Here is a 19,211-nt window from a genome sequence, read left to right as displayed (position 1 = left end):
GACAATCAATGCCTTGATTGATGAAGGTACTGGCTGTAATGTCATGATATATGATGATTGGACGAGCATTGGGTAACTTCTACTAATTCCGACTATTGCAAAGGTGGATCCATATAGAGGCACTCATTATGCATTATTGGGAAAGTGCTAGGTAATGTTGACCGTTGAGATTGAACGTTTGCCTACCATCTTCTTCAATAACATACGTGTGGGGCAATGACTTGTTACCACAGCTTGGGTGAAGCAAGACTAGTTATTTCACACAATTGGAAAAAATACTTTTAAGATGTCCCTCACTCACTAGATGTAGATATAGATATAGTTATTTCACACAATTGGAAAAAATACTTTTAAGATGTCCCTCACTCACTAGATGTAGGTATAGATATACGGATACTTTGTAAAGAACCTCTATTTTAGTTTTATGAGAAGTATCTTATCCATAGCATTCACCACATTGGGCTTCCCTGAGTCCCCGTTGGTCGTCTGTGCCGCAGACCATGATAAGCTGCAGGGTGCCATTGCCGATTGCTCCTAGTGGCTCCCAGCTCGCGTAAGCCTTCTATCTCAAGGGTTTGTTGGTTGATTATTAGTTAGTCTGTGCCTCAGAGGCCATGATTCTTTGCTGTTTTATCTGGCAGTAATCGCGCATTGCCTGTTCCTGCACACGTACAATCATGTTCCTCTCGTCCGAAGTTCTGCTCACAAGTCATCATCTGCAGACAAACGGATGAGAAAGTAGTATCTACCTCAGGTATGCTCACATTACAGCATACATTCATGAGATTCGTATGCTCAACGACATTGCTTCTCAATCGGTTAATCATGGCTTGATTGCTTTTGTTTAGCAATGTTTGCACGATTGTGCAGGAATGATGTTAAGGATCATAAGGTTTTACAGCTGTAATTATAGGGCACAGTCATTACATGCATGGGGTGCAATCTAGAACCTGAAACTGAACTCGATTGTTGTTGATTAGCTACTCCCTCGCATTTCAATTCCATTGTGCTATTGTGAAGGAATGATGTTAAGGATCATAACGTTTTACAGTAGTAAGGGATGCCATAATGTTTTACAGTAGTAAGGCTCACAAGGAATTGTATGGCACAAACAGACACGCAGTTGCTTGCTTGTGGTTGCTGCCTTCTGCCTTGTGCAAAGTCTAGTGACATTCTGTTTTTTGGCTTGTTTCCCCATAACTGGTGCAATTTGGCTCAGTGACTTGTCAAATTATACAAACATCGAGGCATGCCTAGGTGATTAGTTTTTTTGGCCTTATACTGAGCATTTTGTATATCAGACATTTAAGCAGCTATAAACTTGCTGGTCACCACAGAGCCAAGGTGGAAGCAAAAGCTGGCTGCAGCAGATGACCATGCAGAAAGGACTCGTCAGCAGACACAGGAGGCAAGTCAAGTGTTTTCCTCGTTGATGGTTGTTTGTCCTTATATTTCTGCCATGCCCTGAACTGCATTTTGGCTACTGAGTTGTGCTTGATTGAGATTTTATTGCACCATTCTTGTACTTTTGATTATGTATACATTGCCATTCAGCTACATGTTTGGTCCTCCTGGTTTGAGATACTCTCAACTGCTTGATATGTAGAGGTCATTATTTGTGTAGGACTATGTAGTTGAAATTTGATGCTTTTATCAACAGTACATGTAAACAAATATTGACATCTTCCATTCTATGCATTCTAAATCATGAATTACAAGTGCACATCTCATGTTAGGTAGGGCCATAATGTATATCTAAAAGCTAAATACAGTTTGTGTCTTGTATATGTGATCATAATTTGGCTGAATACAAAACTTATTTTGCCTAGGTTAGATAATTGTTAGATTTGAATGTACTAACAAAGGTAAATGATAGCAAAGGAAGGTGGGAAGGTTCATGATGCCTACGGAGAACTACTGAATTGACTATTGTTTTGTTTTGGGTATCTAGGCTCATGAAGTATATAAAATGAGGCAAGCAGCACAGAGGAGACTGGATGCCAATGTTGCTGCAGAGGTGATCCCTTTGAAGGATCTAGATTTTTTTCCATACCTTAATGACGAAGGGCTAATCACAAATTGTAGTTCGCTAGATGCAAAAGCTAGTGTTTATGCAATCTTCGATAATGAGAAAATGCTACACTACATCGGTATCTCAAGGCAGGTGTGCAACGTTCCATAAAAGCTCATCAGTTGTGCTTTGATTTCTCAGCCTGATGTCTGCAGGATTTATTATATGGATGTTCAGCCGTAGGCTCTTTTCCAAGATCCTAGGTAAGCAAATAAGTGTGTATGATGGCTCCAATAAAAGTGTTATCAATAGGTCCTGTTGTTTTGGTTATTTGCTTATTTAGTGGGTCGAGTCTCTAGTTTTGCAAAATTTTGAGGGTTTTGATCCAAAAGATGCTTCTTGCCTGATTCTTCAATTCAGGTAAATTTGATAGCAGAGGTGTCTTGTAGCTTTATGTTTTGTGTGCACACTGAGAGTTTCATAAGATATTAACCGCCTTTTGAATGCTATACAAGAGATTGCAGGCTGTTTTCTGTCGCCCCCAAATTTGAGGTATTTGGATCTGAAATTGCTCCCATAATCGGGGCATTTCGGATCAGTCATCGCCCCAAATTCGGCGGTGATTCAGTAGGGATTCGCAGCTCAAATCTGGCTGCAATGTACCCAAATTTTGGGCAACTTGTGGCATAGTGACATGGAATGGTCATTTCCTAGCTTCTCGTCCGAGTTCTAGCCTATCCTCAAGCCGTTCCAATCGTGTCTCCTTGTCAAAGCCCCCTCTGATGGTGACAGGGGATGGCAATTCTAGTCCCCATCCTGGTTCCCAAGACCTGCCCCATGTCACTATGACTTGTGGCAATTTGGGGCATTTAAAGCTTCTACGAGACTCAAGCTGCAATCTTTCCCAAATTTGGGGCATTTTGGATGAGTCATTGCTCCAAATTTGGGGCTTTCTCAGCAACAAGGATTGGGGCCTGAATTTGTCTGCAATGCCCCCAAATTTGGGGCATTCAGGATCTGAAATCGCCCCCAAGTTTGGGGCGTTTTCAGCAAATGAATGTAGGCTGAAATGCCCCAAATTTGGGAGCTGAAATTGCCCCAAATCTGGGGTATTTTCAGCAAGGGGATGCAATCTGAAATGCCCCAAATTTGGGGCACTTCCAGCATAGGAATGCAGACTGAAATAGCATCAAAATTTGGGCATTTTTAGCACACACATGCATGCTGAAATTTGGGCTGCAATTTTCTACGATTTCATTGAACTTAACTGATTATTTGTCACTTTTTATATAGATGGCAACGTCGACATCTGTTGGATTTTCATTATCCTTAGTAGGTACTTCGTCTCAACAACAATTGGATGAAGTTGAAGCACTACTTGGTCATGGTGGGATGAGGTGGATGCAAGGGTACCATAGAGAGGTGGAGGGGCTTGCCCTTGGAAATGTAGGCTTTGCCCTTATGCTCGCACTAGTTGGGTTGATAAATCGAGAGTCTAACTTCTGCATGAGGATGGGAAAGAGGTGCATTGTTGCACCAATGTATCAGTTGAGAAAAGACATGAATTGCTTCATTGCATAGCTAATTCTATGGGGAATACACATGCGAGGAGAACACCAAACATAGTAGTGGATCCAATAGCATGGACTCCAAAGCCAGTAGGGCGTGGTGCTTCATGTAGAAGACTATCAGGATTAGCGTCTATATAGTCTTCTCATGGGCTATGAGTGGTAGCAAACAAGTCATGGTATTAGATTGAATTCATTGCACAGTTCATGGAAACCAAAGAAAAAAGAGGAAATAGATGCAAGAGTGGCATACTTTTTCTATTATGACCATATTGCATTCAAATCAGCTAGGTCATTGTATTTTATAAATATGGTGACGAAGATTGCAGAGTATGGATCCACATATAGGCCCCCTTGATCAGAAAATATTAGAACTACATTGTTTTAGAAGGAGAAAGCAGCCATAGAGATTGCACCAACAAATATTCACAATCAATTGGCAAGAAATGGAGTGACATTGATAGTAAATGGATGGAGTGATACATGGTGTAGGTACATATATGGTGTTGTCGCATATTCTCTTAGGGATGTATTCTTTATTGGTAGTCATGATGCGTCAGAGACTAAAAAGAGTGGATATGTATTGGCATCTGAGTAATGTGAGGTAGTGTAGTCTATTGGGGCAAAAAATGTAGTGCAATTTGTGGGTGATGGTGAATCTATAAACAGGATAACAGGAAATATTTTAATGGCAATATATCCACATATCACCTTTAGTCCATGCATGGCACACTACTTGAATAATTTGTTGAAGGATATTGGGAACTTGGCACGGATTGCATTTGTTGTTGTTAAAGGCAATAAGGTTGTCACATTTATATGCAATTATCAGTACTTGCATGCTGAGTTTTGCAAGAAAAGTGATAAAGAATCTCTCAAATACTTGGAACATGATTTGCATATAATTTTCTTATTCTTGGTCAATTGCACTCTTGCAAAGGTGCAATTAGAGAGATATTTGCTAGTGATGAGTATGGAAATTGGACTGGGGTTGCCATTGCTATTGCTATGTTATGTAATGCATATGTCTTTGATATAGATTTTTGGGATAAGGTGAATCACATCAATCAAATGGTTGATCCTATCATGCATATGCTGTAGCTTGCAGATGATATGGATCCATGTATTAGAAAGATATATGAATGTATGGATCATATGATTGAGAAGTTGGAGCCAAATGTTAATAGGTATGAGCGAATCAAGGAGTTATACATCAGTAGATGGACTGAGTCTGACTCTCCTATGCATGCTATAGCATAGGTGCTTGATCCTGAGTTTTAAGGGAAGATTCTAGAAAGAGACCTTGAGATGGTCAAGGCTTGGAATGCATTGCTTGCAAGGCTCTATCGTAGCCATGAGATGCAATAATGCAAAATAAAAATTCAGCTCTCTATGTATCGGCAAACATTAGGGATGTTTGGTATCGAGGATGCATTACAAGATAGGACAAATATTAGGGCTGCTTTATGGTGGGAGGATTACTAGGCAAAAGCCCTAGAGCTGCAGAGTTTGGCTATTCGTATTTTTAGCCAAACAGTTAGCTCTTCTTGTTTAGAGCAGCTATGGAGTTCATTCAATCATATTCACTCAAAGATGAGAAATCGTCTTGGTGCAATGAAGACGAATGTCCTAGTTAATGTGAGCTCCAATCTTTGTTTGCTAGCTCATACATCAATTGCAATGGTTGATTCTTTTGTACGGTGGGAAAAAGATGATGATAATGATGATGGTAATGGTGATGGCAAGGATATTGTTCAGCAAGATGAGCATTCATGCTTAGGGGAGCCATCTTTCATGAATGAGAGCACTTAGCCTCTTGGAACTTTTGAGCATTGACTTGGAATTAACTTGGAGCTTTTGTAACTTGTATCTTTAGTGTATATTTTGTGGCTTTGCAATGCACATCTGTTGAACTTATGCAACATTGTTGATTAAATGTTTTGAATCTTTATTGTCGGTGATTATTATGCCTCTAATTTCATGGATTATGGTTGATATTGAAATAGGTTGTTAATAGGTGAATTTATAAATTATGTGTACATGCCATATGGTTGACCAGTGATTTATTGAATAGATTACTAAAGTCATTTCTATACATTTCCAATTCTTCATCTCTAGATTCCAACTTTTGATTGATTTATGTGTGTGTGTGTGTGTCCTTGACTTTGGGTGTTCCACCCATTCCGAGGGGTCCTGTTCTTGTTCCTTGACTCTAGGTGTTCCTCCCGTTCCGAGCGGTCCCGTTCTATTCCCCATTCCTGGTAACTATGTTTTCTACTCATTTGTGATGCCACCAGTGGTAGTGGAGATGGAGTTTATCTAGTTGCCTTTCTTGGTTGGAAGTTGAAGGGCCCATACAGTTGGAAGCTGAATGGTTTATTGCTTTCCTATTTGACTTATTACTGGGAGCTTCTTGCAATTGGGCATGCATTGTACAAGCTGCAGCATATTCTATCTTTAGGAGTTTTGGCTCACCCCGATCTTCAAACCCTGAGGTTTCCACAAGATCTTCAAATCCTGAAGTTTCCACAAAGTCAGAGGTAGATCATGCTGATATTTGTTTTTGAGATAAGTTTTGAGATATCTTCCAATTTGGTCTCTTATGAAAGCCAGTAACATTATTTGCACCAGTTGGCCTATTTACGCCCAGTACTAGGATGAACGATGTGAGCAGAATGTGTGATGATGGCAGTGGGAGTTGAGCTCAAACGACATGGAGGCGTCAGAGCTGTCAATCAGACTTGGCCCATGGCAAGTAGCAGTTCAGAAAACATGAATGTGCTGATGAAAGTGGGAGTTGAGATCAAACCACATGGCTAGGTATCAGGGATGTCGATGAGACAAATGATATGAGGATTTGTACTTCTGTAATAAAGACCCCTCTGCAGTTTCAGTGGGATCCCAAATCAGCCCACACCACAAGTATAGTCTACCAGTGTGATGCAAGCACTAAAGAAATTTCAAACTGGTAAATCCAATAATGATACACCTATATAGGCCACCCTCTTTAGTGGAGCTCTACATGGAGTTCCCTTATATTGGACCACTCAAATCCACTATTCCTACCCACCCTACCAAGTTCTGCACACCGATGGATCTTTAAGGTCAGGACTCATAGATTTAAATATCAATTGATATGCATAGATTTGGGACCAATAAAAAGGGACATATCAGATCTGGGAGAGGAAATGACACAGGAAATCACATTTAGACCCATTATTGAGGATGCCAAAGCATGGAGAATTGGAATACACAGCACATTGGTTTGTAGTGGCTTTTGCTGGCACAACTGACTGATACTCATTGGTCTAATTGTGATCAATTGTGTTGTACTTGCCTCATTAGCATAGACATTACAAAGTTGTGATCTTTGAGACATTACAGTAACTTAGAGAAAAAATTGAACTTTTTGTGTAGCTTGGGTATATTTCAACAGTGCCTAAAGTTAGGATGGATGTAAGGCAGAGGCAATGGTGGCTTGGTTTTAGAAAGGGGTTTGCTTACGTGATTGGGATGGAATTCTACAGAAGCCTAAAGTTGGATGCATGCAAGGTAGAGATTAGTGACTAAATGCACGAGCTCTATTGTGCTGTAGGGGCCAAGGTTTTGTGAGGTGTAGGAAGTGTGGATCAATATGATTAATGCTGCTATACTAGTGGAATTTCTATTGTGAGACAGAAGCAGAGATTTTTTGAATATATTGCAGAATAATGAAAAGCATTTCAGAGACATATGTGCTTTGCTTTTATGAGATGAAGAGATGTCCTGTTCAATACTATATTTGGTTCCCTATTGTGGGCTGATGCATTATAGAGAGCAGAGATGCTTGTTTGGATGCATTTGTGGGGATTCATAACCTATCAGATCCCAGCGTTCAATGTGACAATACATGGCATCTGCAATTTTGAGACAGCACAGGCAGAGATTCATGTGCACAGGAATTGGGTGTCTTTTATTCTGTGGAGCATGTCCTCTTTATTTGTGAATGCAATATCATCGAATCCTTGTTTTTAGTGAAAAATTGGTGCTGTATTAAAGAATCCGATGTACAATCAACCGGCTGGCCAGCATCTAAGCTTTATCAACTCTGTGTGCGTGCATGTGTGGCTCTCTCTATATGTATGTCTTGTCTGTATGTATAAGCTTGGGCCAACTGTTGGAGCTTCCATGACTAGTTTTACTTTGCTTTTGATGCTGATTTGAAAAAGTTACGCAGGTCTTCATGAGCATGAGGTTACATTTTGCTCGCATCCCTTCGAAGTGCTATTATGTGAAATATCAGAACATAAGCAAACCAAGCCGGTCTCTACTTGAATTGATTAAAGAAAAGTGGATTGAAGAAAATGGTTCAACACCTGAGGGTAATGATAATGGGCCACAACAAAATGCTTGGGAAAATCCTCTTGATTGCAAACCTTTGATGACAGGTTGGTGCTCAGATATTATTACTGGTCAATTGTTTCATAATATGAACTTTGTCAAGTAATGCTCTTAATGTGGCATATTAAAATTAGTATCTGAGTGGGTAAACTTTGCCAGTGGTGCTTCTCTTTTGTTGTCAGAAAGGATTGTGTCACATATTTAGTACTGGGCATAAGCTGATCAGTGAGTTTTGTTTTTTTCTTTTGTTTTTTAGAGGAAGAGATCGAGAAATTTGAAGAAGCAGGGCCTGGTCCTCCAAAGGCAAAGGTATTGAAGAATGTTTCGAGGAGAATAGAAGCTCAGTTGGAGAGCTGTTACCGAGAACGCAACTGCAAGGAAAGATTAAGATTTGATCCAAAATTGAAAGAGAAAGGACTGCTTGACTTGAAGAACACATGACAAGAGCACAAACTGTTTCTTTAGACATTCTGTATATTTGCAGTGTAGGGAAATCTTTAGCTGGTTCACCTTCATCTCAGTGCTAGTACGACATTCTTTCAAAGGCAGAGAAATGTTGGGGAACCTTCACATTTCCAAAATTACAGGCGTTAAGCACTAAAGTAGCTGCCAAGAAAGCATTAATGTCCAACTCAAAGCAAACCAGGTAGAGTCTAGACACCTTGGAGTAGTGTGAATCTAGAGCAAATGTGAAGCAAGTACAACATGATTGTGCTCTATTGTGTAGGAGGGCTATAATTTGTATGTCAAACTATGGGTTCAAGCTTTGCTTATGGGACTTGGCTCATAACTTTGTCAAATGTTGAAGTAGGTACAACCCATGGTCGTACTCACTTGCATTTTCTTTCTTTGAGGGCCTTGGTGAACTGGGTAGGTCTTTTCTTCACAATTTTAGCAAGAGCTTTGTAGCTACTTGTATTTTGGTTATAGAACTGATGGAGATTGCATCTCTCACCCTGTGCAAAATCTCTCTCAAAATCAGTCAGCCACTTATGTGCAGTTGGGGGTGGCTAGAGCTTCATGGGACAATTCAATATTTGAATGAGATGGTGTGAATCCTTGAGTCTTTCAAGAGATTGTGTAACAAACATGATGAGTATGTACTAGGGTTTTATGTTTTCCCTAATGTGGTAGCTCGTAGTCAAAAATGTCTTGGTAACCAAATTACAATCCAGTATGTGTATTTTAGACTTTAAAGAAAGGGAAGTGGAATCGCATTGGAAACTACAAGAACATATGGCAAACAATGAAATTTGGCTACAATAACATAATCACCCTTCACAATCACACCTACAATGGAGAACAACACATCAAAACCAAATATTGCATATAACAGTGATAACAAAGCATTGAACCAACAAAACATGAACTTTTGGCACTTGCATTGTATTGAGATTTCTCCACTAGTTCTTAAAGAGAGGTTACAATCAACAAAAACATTGTCCTGTCTTAGAAACTTTGAGGGATGTAGAATGTGTTTATTGCAAGTTTTTGTGGTACTTACGAATTGTATAAATGATACACCGCACATCCAAAATGGCAAGGTTGTTTGCTTTCTTCGTTGCAAGATGTGCAATAGAAAATTGCATATTAGCTAAACAAGCATTATTGGATGAAACTTTTTAAGGGTTAAGTACCTATGATCGATTAGTCTCAATCATACTTCAACACTAGAACAAATTTATAAAATGATTTAACTTATGTGCATCATATGCTTATGAAAAGTGATGCATATAGGTTTGATGTTATATCAAGTTGGGCTAGGGTAGCGAGATCCAGTAGTAGAAGAAATAAGGCCAAGGATTATATCTTTTCAATGTAGTGGTTTTAGTATTGCATAGCTTTGATTGTTCAAATTGATATGAAGTTACATGTATAAGTTCATATGTAAATGTAAAGTATACAACTATGTAAATGTAAAGTATGCAACTGTATATGCATGCATATATACATATATATGCTCAATAATGCAATATATGTTATATAACATGCAACCATTCTTCCTTTCGTGGATGGGTGGTAATTTTTTGATTACAAGCTAGCTATAGTAGTAATATTTAATATAAAATTGAGAAATGTAAATTAACTTACAATCTCGAATAATGGACGGTCTATTGGTTTCAAAATTGGTGTTCCTTTTGGTAATTTTAAAAACTTAATTGAAGAAGTTGATGTATAATGAGAAAATTTTAATTTTTTTTGATATTTCAACTTTCATTGCTATCTAAAATGACCACCAAGTCTCCAATTTGATTTGAACAATTAATTGACATTCATTTGCTTTGATGAAGATAAAGAATGTTTCAAATTCATTGATTTGTTGATTCCTTCACTTGAATTGAAAATAACTTCAATCTTATTGAATTGAAGTCTTGGAGCTTTTAATTTTTGATATATATCTTGAAGTTATTGTCAAATTTTAATTTCTGTTGCATTTTAGAGTTTATAGTAGAGGAATAAATTTTTTTCCAGCTTTTGGTGATCTCAATGTTGTAATTTTTGGAGCAAGGTTGTAGAAAGGTTGGGGGATGAGAGAGAGTGTTGGAAGAGAGAAAATTTAGACCTTTAAAAAGAACTGAAGCAAATAAGTTATTTATTGTTGTTGCCTTGTCTCAACAATCTGTAGATGTCACTTGTTGATTAGTATTTTCATGTCCCTAGCTATCTTCAAATATCCTCCAATGGATGTAAATTATACTAGCAATATCTTCTTTTTTTTTGTAGGTTGAATGCACTGAAAATGTCTCTGTTCAATTTTTAAAGGTCATTTTTAGTCTTGTATGCATATTTTTGATAAGTGATAATCTTTTTAAATGATTTTTTAGCATTATTCATAATTAAAGATTAATGATTTATCTTTAAAGATTTAAAGGTAATCTAATAATTATTTCAATTTAAAAAAACAAGCGAATAATTAAATTAGCTAGGCAACTTTTATTCTCGAGTATCTCTACGCTATCTTTGACCAAGATACCATTAAACATTACTTACCTAGTATCACCAACTGATGCTTATGGCCAAATGAAAGACCTAGGCCAATAGTTGATACCAGATACTACAAAGTACTTGTGTGGTATAACTTATTCTATGATTTTCTCGAGTTTTAGACTCGTAAATTAAATTTAACCCTAGTTATATCTCATGTGTGTAGCTTTTACTTAACTATCTGATTAAAAATTAATCCACATATTAAGCAAGGTTTCAAAAATATATGTCCTCATAACAACCCTTTCCTTTAAAATCATTGCAATCGTCCTTGATTGCATTGTCAGATGCATCAAAAGTAAAATAGTGGACTAGAATTTTCACAAGGTATCATAGTTAACACAACACGGCGCACTGCTACTTAACTATTTTATATGCCCAACACATGTTGAAAATTACTAGCCAATCATCACATAACATGCGACTCACAAAGAATCTCAAAAACTTTGTTAGATTATCATGTGATATGTCTATTTTTCATGAGCTCAACTCATTTGACAAAAAACCAAACCATAGTATAGCATAATCAATTATAAACCATGGCTAAAACATCAATGACGTCATAACAAATGCTGTTGTCCATGGATTCAAATGTAAACAATTGAAAACTTAGCATACTTTGATAATATATTGATCAATTTGTTGATATGAAAACTGGTCACAAATAGCTGCAAATGTGACCTTAAATTGATCACAGGCTCATTGAAAAAATTGACTAGTAATCAATATAAAAAATGATGCAAAATTGATCTCAAAAGTGACCATAATTAATTCTCAAGTTGACAAAAGATTGAGGTGAAACAAATAAAAAATTTCGTCTCAAAATTGAGGCAAAATTCATATCAAATTGATTATAAGCTAAGGCAAAGTATAGTTCCAATGCCTAGGTGAAACTCATACTCATTTACATACATCTCATAGTGACTAGCACATTAAGTAGTGATCTCATGGCAAACATACTATCACGACAGTACCTTGGGTGCATGTTGAATACATCCGAGATCCTTTACATATAAGAGCTGTCCATAATTGAAGGAGTGGAAGTGCTACCTCCCCCTTGAGGATCAAGCAATACTCTGGAGCCTTGCTTTGTTGAACTTGATGGAGCCCGAACTAAAGTCGGCTTTAACTGAAAGACATCTAGGTAAATCTGCAACAATTGAGGATGGTCTGTCAAGTCATTCTCTTCCATCCATTTAACATCCATTAGTGAATAATTCTAAAATTTCACCAATATCTCCTGGAAACTTTACCTTTGACCTTTCTTTCCTTATGTGCAAAAATTTGCTTGGATACCAAAATATCATCAAGCTCCTCAACCTCAGGTTGAATTTTAGCAAACATCCTCTGGCACATCACTATGAAAAGGCCTTAACAAATTGACATGGAAGGCATTGTGTATCCGCCAATGTGGAGGTAATTTCAGCCGATATGCTACATTGCTGATCTTGTCCAACACTTAGAAGGGCCCATAATATCTCATACTCAACTTTGGATACAATCTTTCTCTTTCTTTCATCTTTTTCACCCTTGCCTTTTCAAAAGGAAACAATACATAATTGCCCTCTGCAAATTGCAAAGCACGTCTGTGGTGATTAGCTATCCTCTTTTTGCTTTTCTTGCGATTTCTGAAGTGCATATTTTATCTTTGCATAAGATGCACCCAAGTTTTCCACATAATGAGCAACCCCAAAGATCTTATCCTTAGTTTATAAAATAGGTGGTACCTTCTTGCCATCCTCAACCACCTCAAATGCACCTTTGCCTGTGCAAAACTATGCACTGTGTTGTTGTAAGCAAACTCAACGAAGGGAATACTCCTCCCACTGTGTCTTGCCAAACATAGCACTTTCCTCCCTAATAAAATTATTTACTCCCCCCCCTAATCATGCCGCCAACTGGCGGATGGTTGAGGGGGGGCTATCGTGATGTCAATGGGGGAGGGTGCTGCATGATGGCGGAGAAGAGGCAGAGGGTGCCGTGTGCTCGAGAGGAGGCGGGAGGGTGCCACGTGCCATGGAGAAGGTAGGGGGGGCTGCCACGTGCCGATTGAGGGGGGGGGGAGGGCCTCCATACCTTCCCAAGCTCCCCCCCTCTATATAAGGACCATGGGTGTTGAACGAAAGGGAGAGGGGGGGATCATTTCTAGCCGTGGTCCTGGTTCTTGTCTACGCATTGCTTGTAAGGAAAGTGAGAGAGAGAAAGGGAGAGAGTAAGAGGAAGATAAAGAAAGTGAGAGAGAGAGTGTGTGAGGGAGAGAGTAAGAGAAAGAGAGGGAAAGGGAGAGTAAGAGAAAAAAAAAGAGAGTAAGAGGAGAGAGAGAGAGAGAGAGAGAGAGAGAGAGAGAGAGAGAGAGAGAGAGAGAGAGAGAGAGAGAGAGAGAGAGAGAGAGAGAGAGAGAGAGATAATTTCTCTCTCTTTGAAGACTTCCGAGCTTGCCATCTTTCCCTTTCCCCCCTCTTCGAGAAGATTCTCACGGACGAATTCCCTCCACGAGGAGTTGTCTCTCTCGTAACCTGGGCGTGTAGCCACGAAGGAAAAACCAAAATTATACGATGCCTCCCAAGCGAAGTAAAGTCCAATTGAACACGAATCCCGCTTCAACCGATGTAGCTGTAGGTCAAGGAACTGCGTCACTTGGTAATCAGGTGCATCCCATAAATCCTACCCTAATGGGAGGCCTTAAGAACATAGATCTACTTCATTGGAAAGGGAGAAGTATTCGGCAAAGGTCTGTGATAACTAACCACCATTTAGGTTGCATCATTTTATCATGTTGGAAACTGTGTTTATTTGCACTTTGGCATGTTTTGAATGAATAAATTGTACGAAAGGTTTTGCATTCATGCACACTAAAAAAATCAAGGACCTTATTGATTGTGCCCATAATGCTTTAGATTATGCACTAACATTGGCATGCTTGAAGGCACTGAAAAATGGGTTGTTAGGATGCTTATGCATATTCGTTATTAAGCGGAAATCGTACTTGCATCACGAATTGGTTAAACTGAAAAGGTAGGAATCAAGTCCATGAGAGTCGTGAATGCTACAATAATTGGGTTAAGTATGTTTAGGTCATTGCAACAATAGGCCGGGTTTTGGGCTCTTATAATCCTTTAGAGAGATGTAGCTCGCACATGCATTAGGCTGATGACTTCGTGTTCCTCGTACAAAAGAAAAACACAAACCTCTGTTTATAATTTGCGTAAGTGCATTGAAAAGAAATTCCCAAGAGTAGAACTCCATATTGCATCATTGTCCTAGGAAAGACTCGCATTTAGATTACACGGTATTACAGACGATTTCAACGGTACTGCTACTGAGCCATCTTAAAGATAGTGATAAGACACGCATATGAAGCATTAACCTTAATTGCTTAGGTAGTTCAATGGGATAAATCCTATATGGGGCTTAACTCGACTTATTTAGGATTAAAGGTAACTGAGCCAATCTATTGTTACTTCAGAAGTGGACCATGAGACAAGTAAAACACTCACTGGTCTCTATTCCAAATCTGGCCTCGATAAAGTTGAAACAACCTTGAAGATATCACCTTCAACCATGATGCAATCTGTCGTTAATACAAGAGGTTCGAGTGTTGTTTCTTCCAATGACAAGAACCCTTGATTAAAGACTAGCAAGCTAGGACAGCTTCCATCCCGAGAACTATCGGATATAGATCCAATTGCATAATTGCTCGCTCCTATCACACAGGAGTGGGGTCGGGAAGAAAGTATTCCCTAACCCTCGGAGGATATTGAAATTGCCGCCAAGGCAAGAAGGTCAAATGAGAAGTGTCAAGTTAGGGACCCCCACCTTAGTAGATGTCTCAAGCACACTCTCCTACACCTTTATTTGTGCTTGTAAATTTAGGAACATTGCTTCTATTTAAAAAAAGAAAAAGATTGTGTAACCCAAAACTCATAAATGAGCATAATGAATGAGGTTGAACTTTTGGAGGGCGCGCCAAACCACCCCCAACTAGCTGCCAACCCTAGCCAAGGGGGTTCTAAATAGCCGTGACAGGAACATGGACCGAACCTGCCACAAGAGGTCTCTTCGCGGGTTGGTTTGAACGTAGGAGGATGCTTGGATGCTAGGGGGGGCTCTGGCTGTGAATTCCTTGCCTCCGAGTCCTACTCAAACGATCAGTGTTACTCGGGATAGATTCTCGAGGGGCCCTTGGTTGTTACTAGTGCAAAGCGGAAACTTGGTGGAAATAAAGTGAATCCTTACGGATTGCGGATATTGTCCCTTTTGAACAAGATTTGTATCTTTGATAAATTGCTAATATTAAGTTTACTTCTAGGGAACTTGTTTGAATTTGTTTTTGTGTCAGTGCCATAAGATTACGTGAACGAACCCTGTCCTTTAAAAAGGTTAATTAAGGAAGCTGTTTTTACATGTCATACCTAAAAGTGATAGGACTAATTAGACAACTAAAGTATGCCAAATGAGGGAAGCGGGAGGGCGGAACCCTCGATGGACCTGTCCTACAGTAGGGTGGTCCTAGAGAATTGGGAGGTTTCTCACAAGGTCTCACTGATGATCGACGCTTAGCAATCATTAGGTTAAAACCCCGATTCATGCCATTTTAGGGGACCAGAATGGGACTATGCCTATGGGCAGAGAGGTTGAGCACTGCATCCCTCTCGTTTCCCATTCTCTTTGAACCAAGTGCGGCATGAGTATGCGTATCTGATAATACCCACTTTTCAAATCTATATGGCTGAATATGATTGCCCCTTGCAATCTATACATAACATCATTGATCCAAGGAATTGAAAAGCTATTCTTTATTGTGATCTTGTTCAGAGCACGATAATCAATGCACATATACCATGAACCATTCTTTTTTTGCACCAAAAGTACTAGAGAACAAAAAGGAGATGAGTTGGATTGAATCAACCCTCTAACAGATCATTCATATGACTGATAATCTCCTCCTACTGGGTTGCATTGACTCTGTATGGTGGCTTATTAGGTGGGCTACTTCTAAGGATAAGATATATACCATGATCTTCTGGCTTGTCAGGTGGTAATTGCCTTGGAAGTGACTGAGAGAAGCAATCATCATACATTTTCAGAAATGACATGCAATCCTTCTCTAACTTAGATATGTTCCCAATATTCTCACTATCATCTTTAACCTTAGTATAAACCAAGTTTGTTGAAAGATGTTTCTTTACTTTAAAAATGACAACTGTGGATACAACAGGGATAGATTCACCTTTCAACTTTACATCAAGTGTGAGTACCTTTCCCTTATGATGAATAGTGATCTTTCTTGCATGAGAATTGATCACTGCTGCATACATACAATGGCACCATGGCATACAAAGCAATATATCGCAACCGTGAAGCAGAGCAATGAAGAACTCTTCATTGTCTACACATCCCTGTATATGTAAGTGAAGCTTTCCAATGAGTGGTATGACGGGCTTTGCATGGCCTTTATATACCATTCCAACTTTCCCCATGGGTCCCATCTCATCCTCTCTTACGCCTGACGGGCTTCCATGTCTACAGAGATGAAGTTGGCTCATGCACCATTATCAAAGAAAATCAATGCATGTTGATCCCTAATTTTTCCCCATGCTTTGCACAACTCAATAGCATCATCATTGGGCTGATCATTAATAACATCGAGCACCAATCCCGCTGATGTTATGGGCTTCTTTTCCTTTTTAGAATCTCCCTGATTTTTTGATTTTCCAGCTTCTTACCTATGGGACAGTCCCTTGCGATGTGACCCTCCTATTCACAAATAAAACATTTATTTGCAACCATCAATTCCCTATGTTATGCCAATGTTTTTGAGCCCTTTCTTTGCTGTTTTGGCCTCTTTTCAAGTTGATTTTCAAATCTTCCCCCTTAAATAACTTTTTGTTTGTCTTCTCCCCACTCTCTAAGAATTTTAATACAATAGCTTGTTTCCTATCAACAAAATAGAGAGAAATAAAAAGCTTAGAAAAATAACAAAGAGAAAACTCCAAAGAGAGAAATGTTTAAAGGGTTGTGCCCATAACCTCTCCTATACAAGGCAAGCTTTCCACAATTACTCTATACACTATACACAAGTTAAAAATGATGCATTTTAAGGTATTTTGTAGCAACTACTTTGTACCAAACCATTTTTCGGCTACCATTTTTTGGTAATCACCTTTTGATGGGCTAGGTTTAGATTTTTGATTGGGTTTTACTTATTGGGCAGAGTTTATTTTCTTAAAAAGTAGTGATCATGATCACTTGCAAGTGTCAGGTGCAATTTGGATCATAGATCTCAACTCTCCAAGGTCTTTAAGACCCCATGGAAGATACTATTGAGTCTCATCTAGATTTCCACCTAGTTTTGAATAATATGATTTATCCATGCAGTTTGGTTTCCTAGATTCTTGTCCTTGTTATCAATTACATTCGACCATCTCACCTTACAATGTTGAGAGTGATGCTAGGCTCTAATAACTGGTATTTTCCCATTCATCATAGTCAAGATAACGGGGCTTCTTGAATCCTCTTGCCATGTTAAAAAGTGCTCACATACATGAGTACTCATAACTCATGTTTGTAGGCTATACAGACGTCCCTTATCTCGTTTTTCTCATCCCTGGAAGTGAATGAATGATTGAATGCACTTTCGATATTTGAGATCACTGTCAATTGTTACTATGACTTTGGATTGATCTTAGTACGACTTTGGATTAATAAGGTCACTAGGCTAGATTTTCTCAGTGCTTTGCATGAGTGTCAGTACACACACCCACACCCACACCCACACGCGCACGCGCACGCGCACGCACGCACGCGTGCACACACGCACACGCACGCACACGCACATGCACACACACGCACACACACGCGCGCACGCACACGCGCGCACGCGCACACACACACACACACACACACACACACACACACACACACACACACACACACACACACACACACACACACACACACACACACACACACACACACACACACACACACACACACACACACACACACACACACACACACACACACACACACACACACACACACACACATATATATATATATATAGAGAGAGAGAGAGAGAGAGAGAGAGAGAGAGAGAGAGAGAGAGAGAGAGAGAGAGAGAGAGAGAGAGAGAGAGAGAGAGAGAGAGAGAGAGAGAGAGAGAGAGAGAGAGAGAGAGAGAGAGAGAGAGAGAGAGAGAGACGTTGACATGGTATATGTGGCTAGCAAGGTGCCATGGGTAGGCAACCAATGGGTAGGGTCAGTGTGGGTATGTAGGTTGCTGGTTGGGGGGTGCCATGTGTCATTGGGGTTCCAAGTGTTATAAAATTCTAAAACTTAGAAATTGACTTATCAAATGAGCACATGTCAAGTTTTACAATGTGAAGAGGACTAAAGTAACCACAAAGTATTAAAATCATATGTTATGGTGCAAGAATAAACGCATAACATAAATTTCCAAGCTTTCAAAATATGATGAAAAAGAATGGATATTATGACATTTATTTGATGTTGCAATGTCACACATTGTTAGAGGCTACATAAAGAAAAATTTATGATACAAGACTAATAACTCCCATCTTCCATAAACAAGTTAGCAAAAACCAATTTTGATGAGGGTTGGACCTTGTACCTACAAAGCCATCCATAACACTGGGTTAGTAAGAATGAACATATCATAATGGGATATATATGTCAATAGTTCAACATCGGTTGTCATCCCTCACATTGATCTTAGTCACCAAACTTGAGAAGAAGATGAAGAGGACATGTTTGTCTTGTAGCATGCATTGATAGCCACACTAGTAAGAAATTATACAAGCTTCATGAGAAAATGGATATGGTGACCCATATAGACAGGTGCCCATATAGGGATCCTGGCAATGTAAAATAGTCTTGCCATGTACAACAAATATAGAAATGCCCAGTTTTACATAAATAATAATGTTTTTTTTACATAAAGCACCTAATGCTACCATCAAGTTTTAGTGGAATTGATGGGATATGTATCATAAAAAGACATAAATTGCATGATATACTCCATGATCCTTATCTTCTTGAGCTAGAAAACCAATTTGTCATATTTTCTAAGGTGTGAGTAGCTATCCATGTTTACTTTCTTGTTTTTTAGACTTGCATAAGTGAAATGGTAACTTGTATTACAGGAGATAAAAGATCTATGAGCATAGAGATATGTGTGAAGGATGCTCACTTAACACTGAAATGGGTTTTTTAGGCTTAGCCATTTTTTGAGTAATTAGGAAAAT

At 39.0% G+C, this 19,211-nt stretch overlaps 1 protein-coding gene across 2 annotated transcripts; it reads left to right on the top strand.

Moving 5' to 3' along the window:
- The first annotated feature begins 394 nt into the window (after nucleotides 1-394).
- Nucleotides 395-8,913, top strand: LOC148023176 (uncharacterized). 2 transcript variants are annotated; one of them, XM_087696149.1, is made up of 6 exons: nucleotides 395-553; nucleotides 642-754; nucleotides 1,338-1,408; nucleotides 1,952-2,017; nucleotides 7,796-8,006; nucleotides 8,216-8,913. In XM_087696149.1, the coding sequence occupies exons 1-6, from the start codon at nucleotides 501-503 to the stop codon at nucleotides 8,398-8,400; spliced, it is 699 nt and encodes a 232-aa protein (XP_087552275.1). In that variant the 5' UTR covers nucleotides 395-500; the 3' UTR covers nucleotides 8,401-8,913. The 2 variants fall into 2 exon arrangements, with proteins under 2 accessions (XP_087552275.1, XP_087552274.1); XM_087696148.1 differs by having other exon boundaries at nucleotides 1,952-2,164.
- The last annotated feature ends 10,298 nt before the right edge of the window (nucleotides 8,914-19,211 follow it).

Source organism: Lygodium microphyllum, chromosome 16, assembly GCF_053477565.2.
Source record: "Lygodium microphyllum isolate KBCC chromosome 16, Lygodium_microphyllum_v1.1.10, whole genome shotgun sequence".
Lineage (NCBI taxonomy): Eukaryota > Viridiplantae > Streptophyta > Polypodiopsida > Schizaeales > Lygodiaceae > Lygodium > Lygodium microphyllum.
Note: the sequence above shows the minus strand (reverse complement) of the source record. Positions and strands in the feature narration are given on the sequence as shown.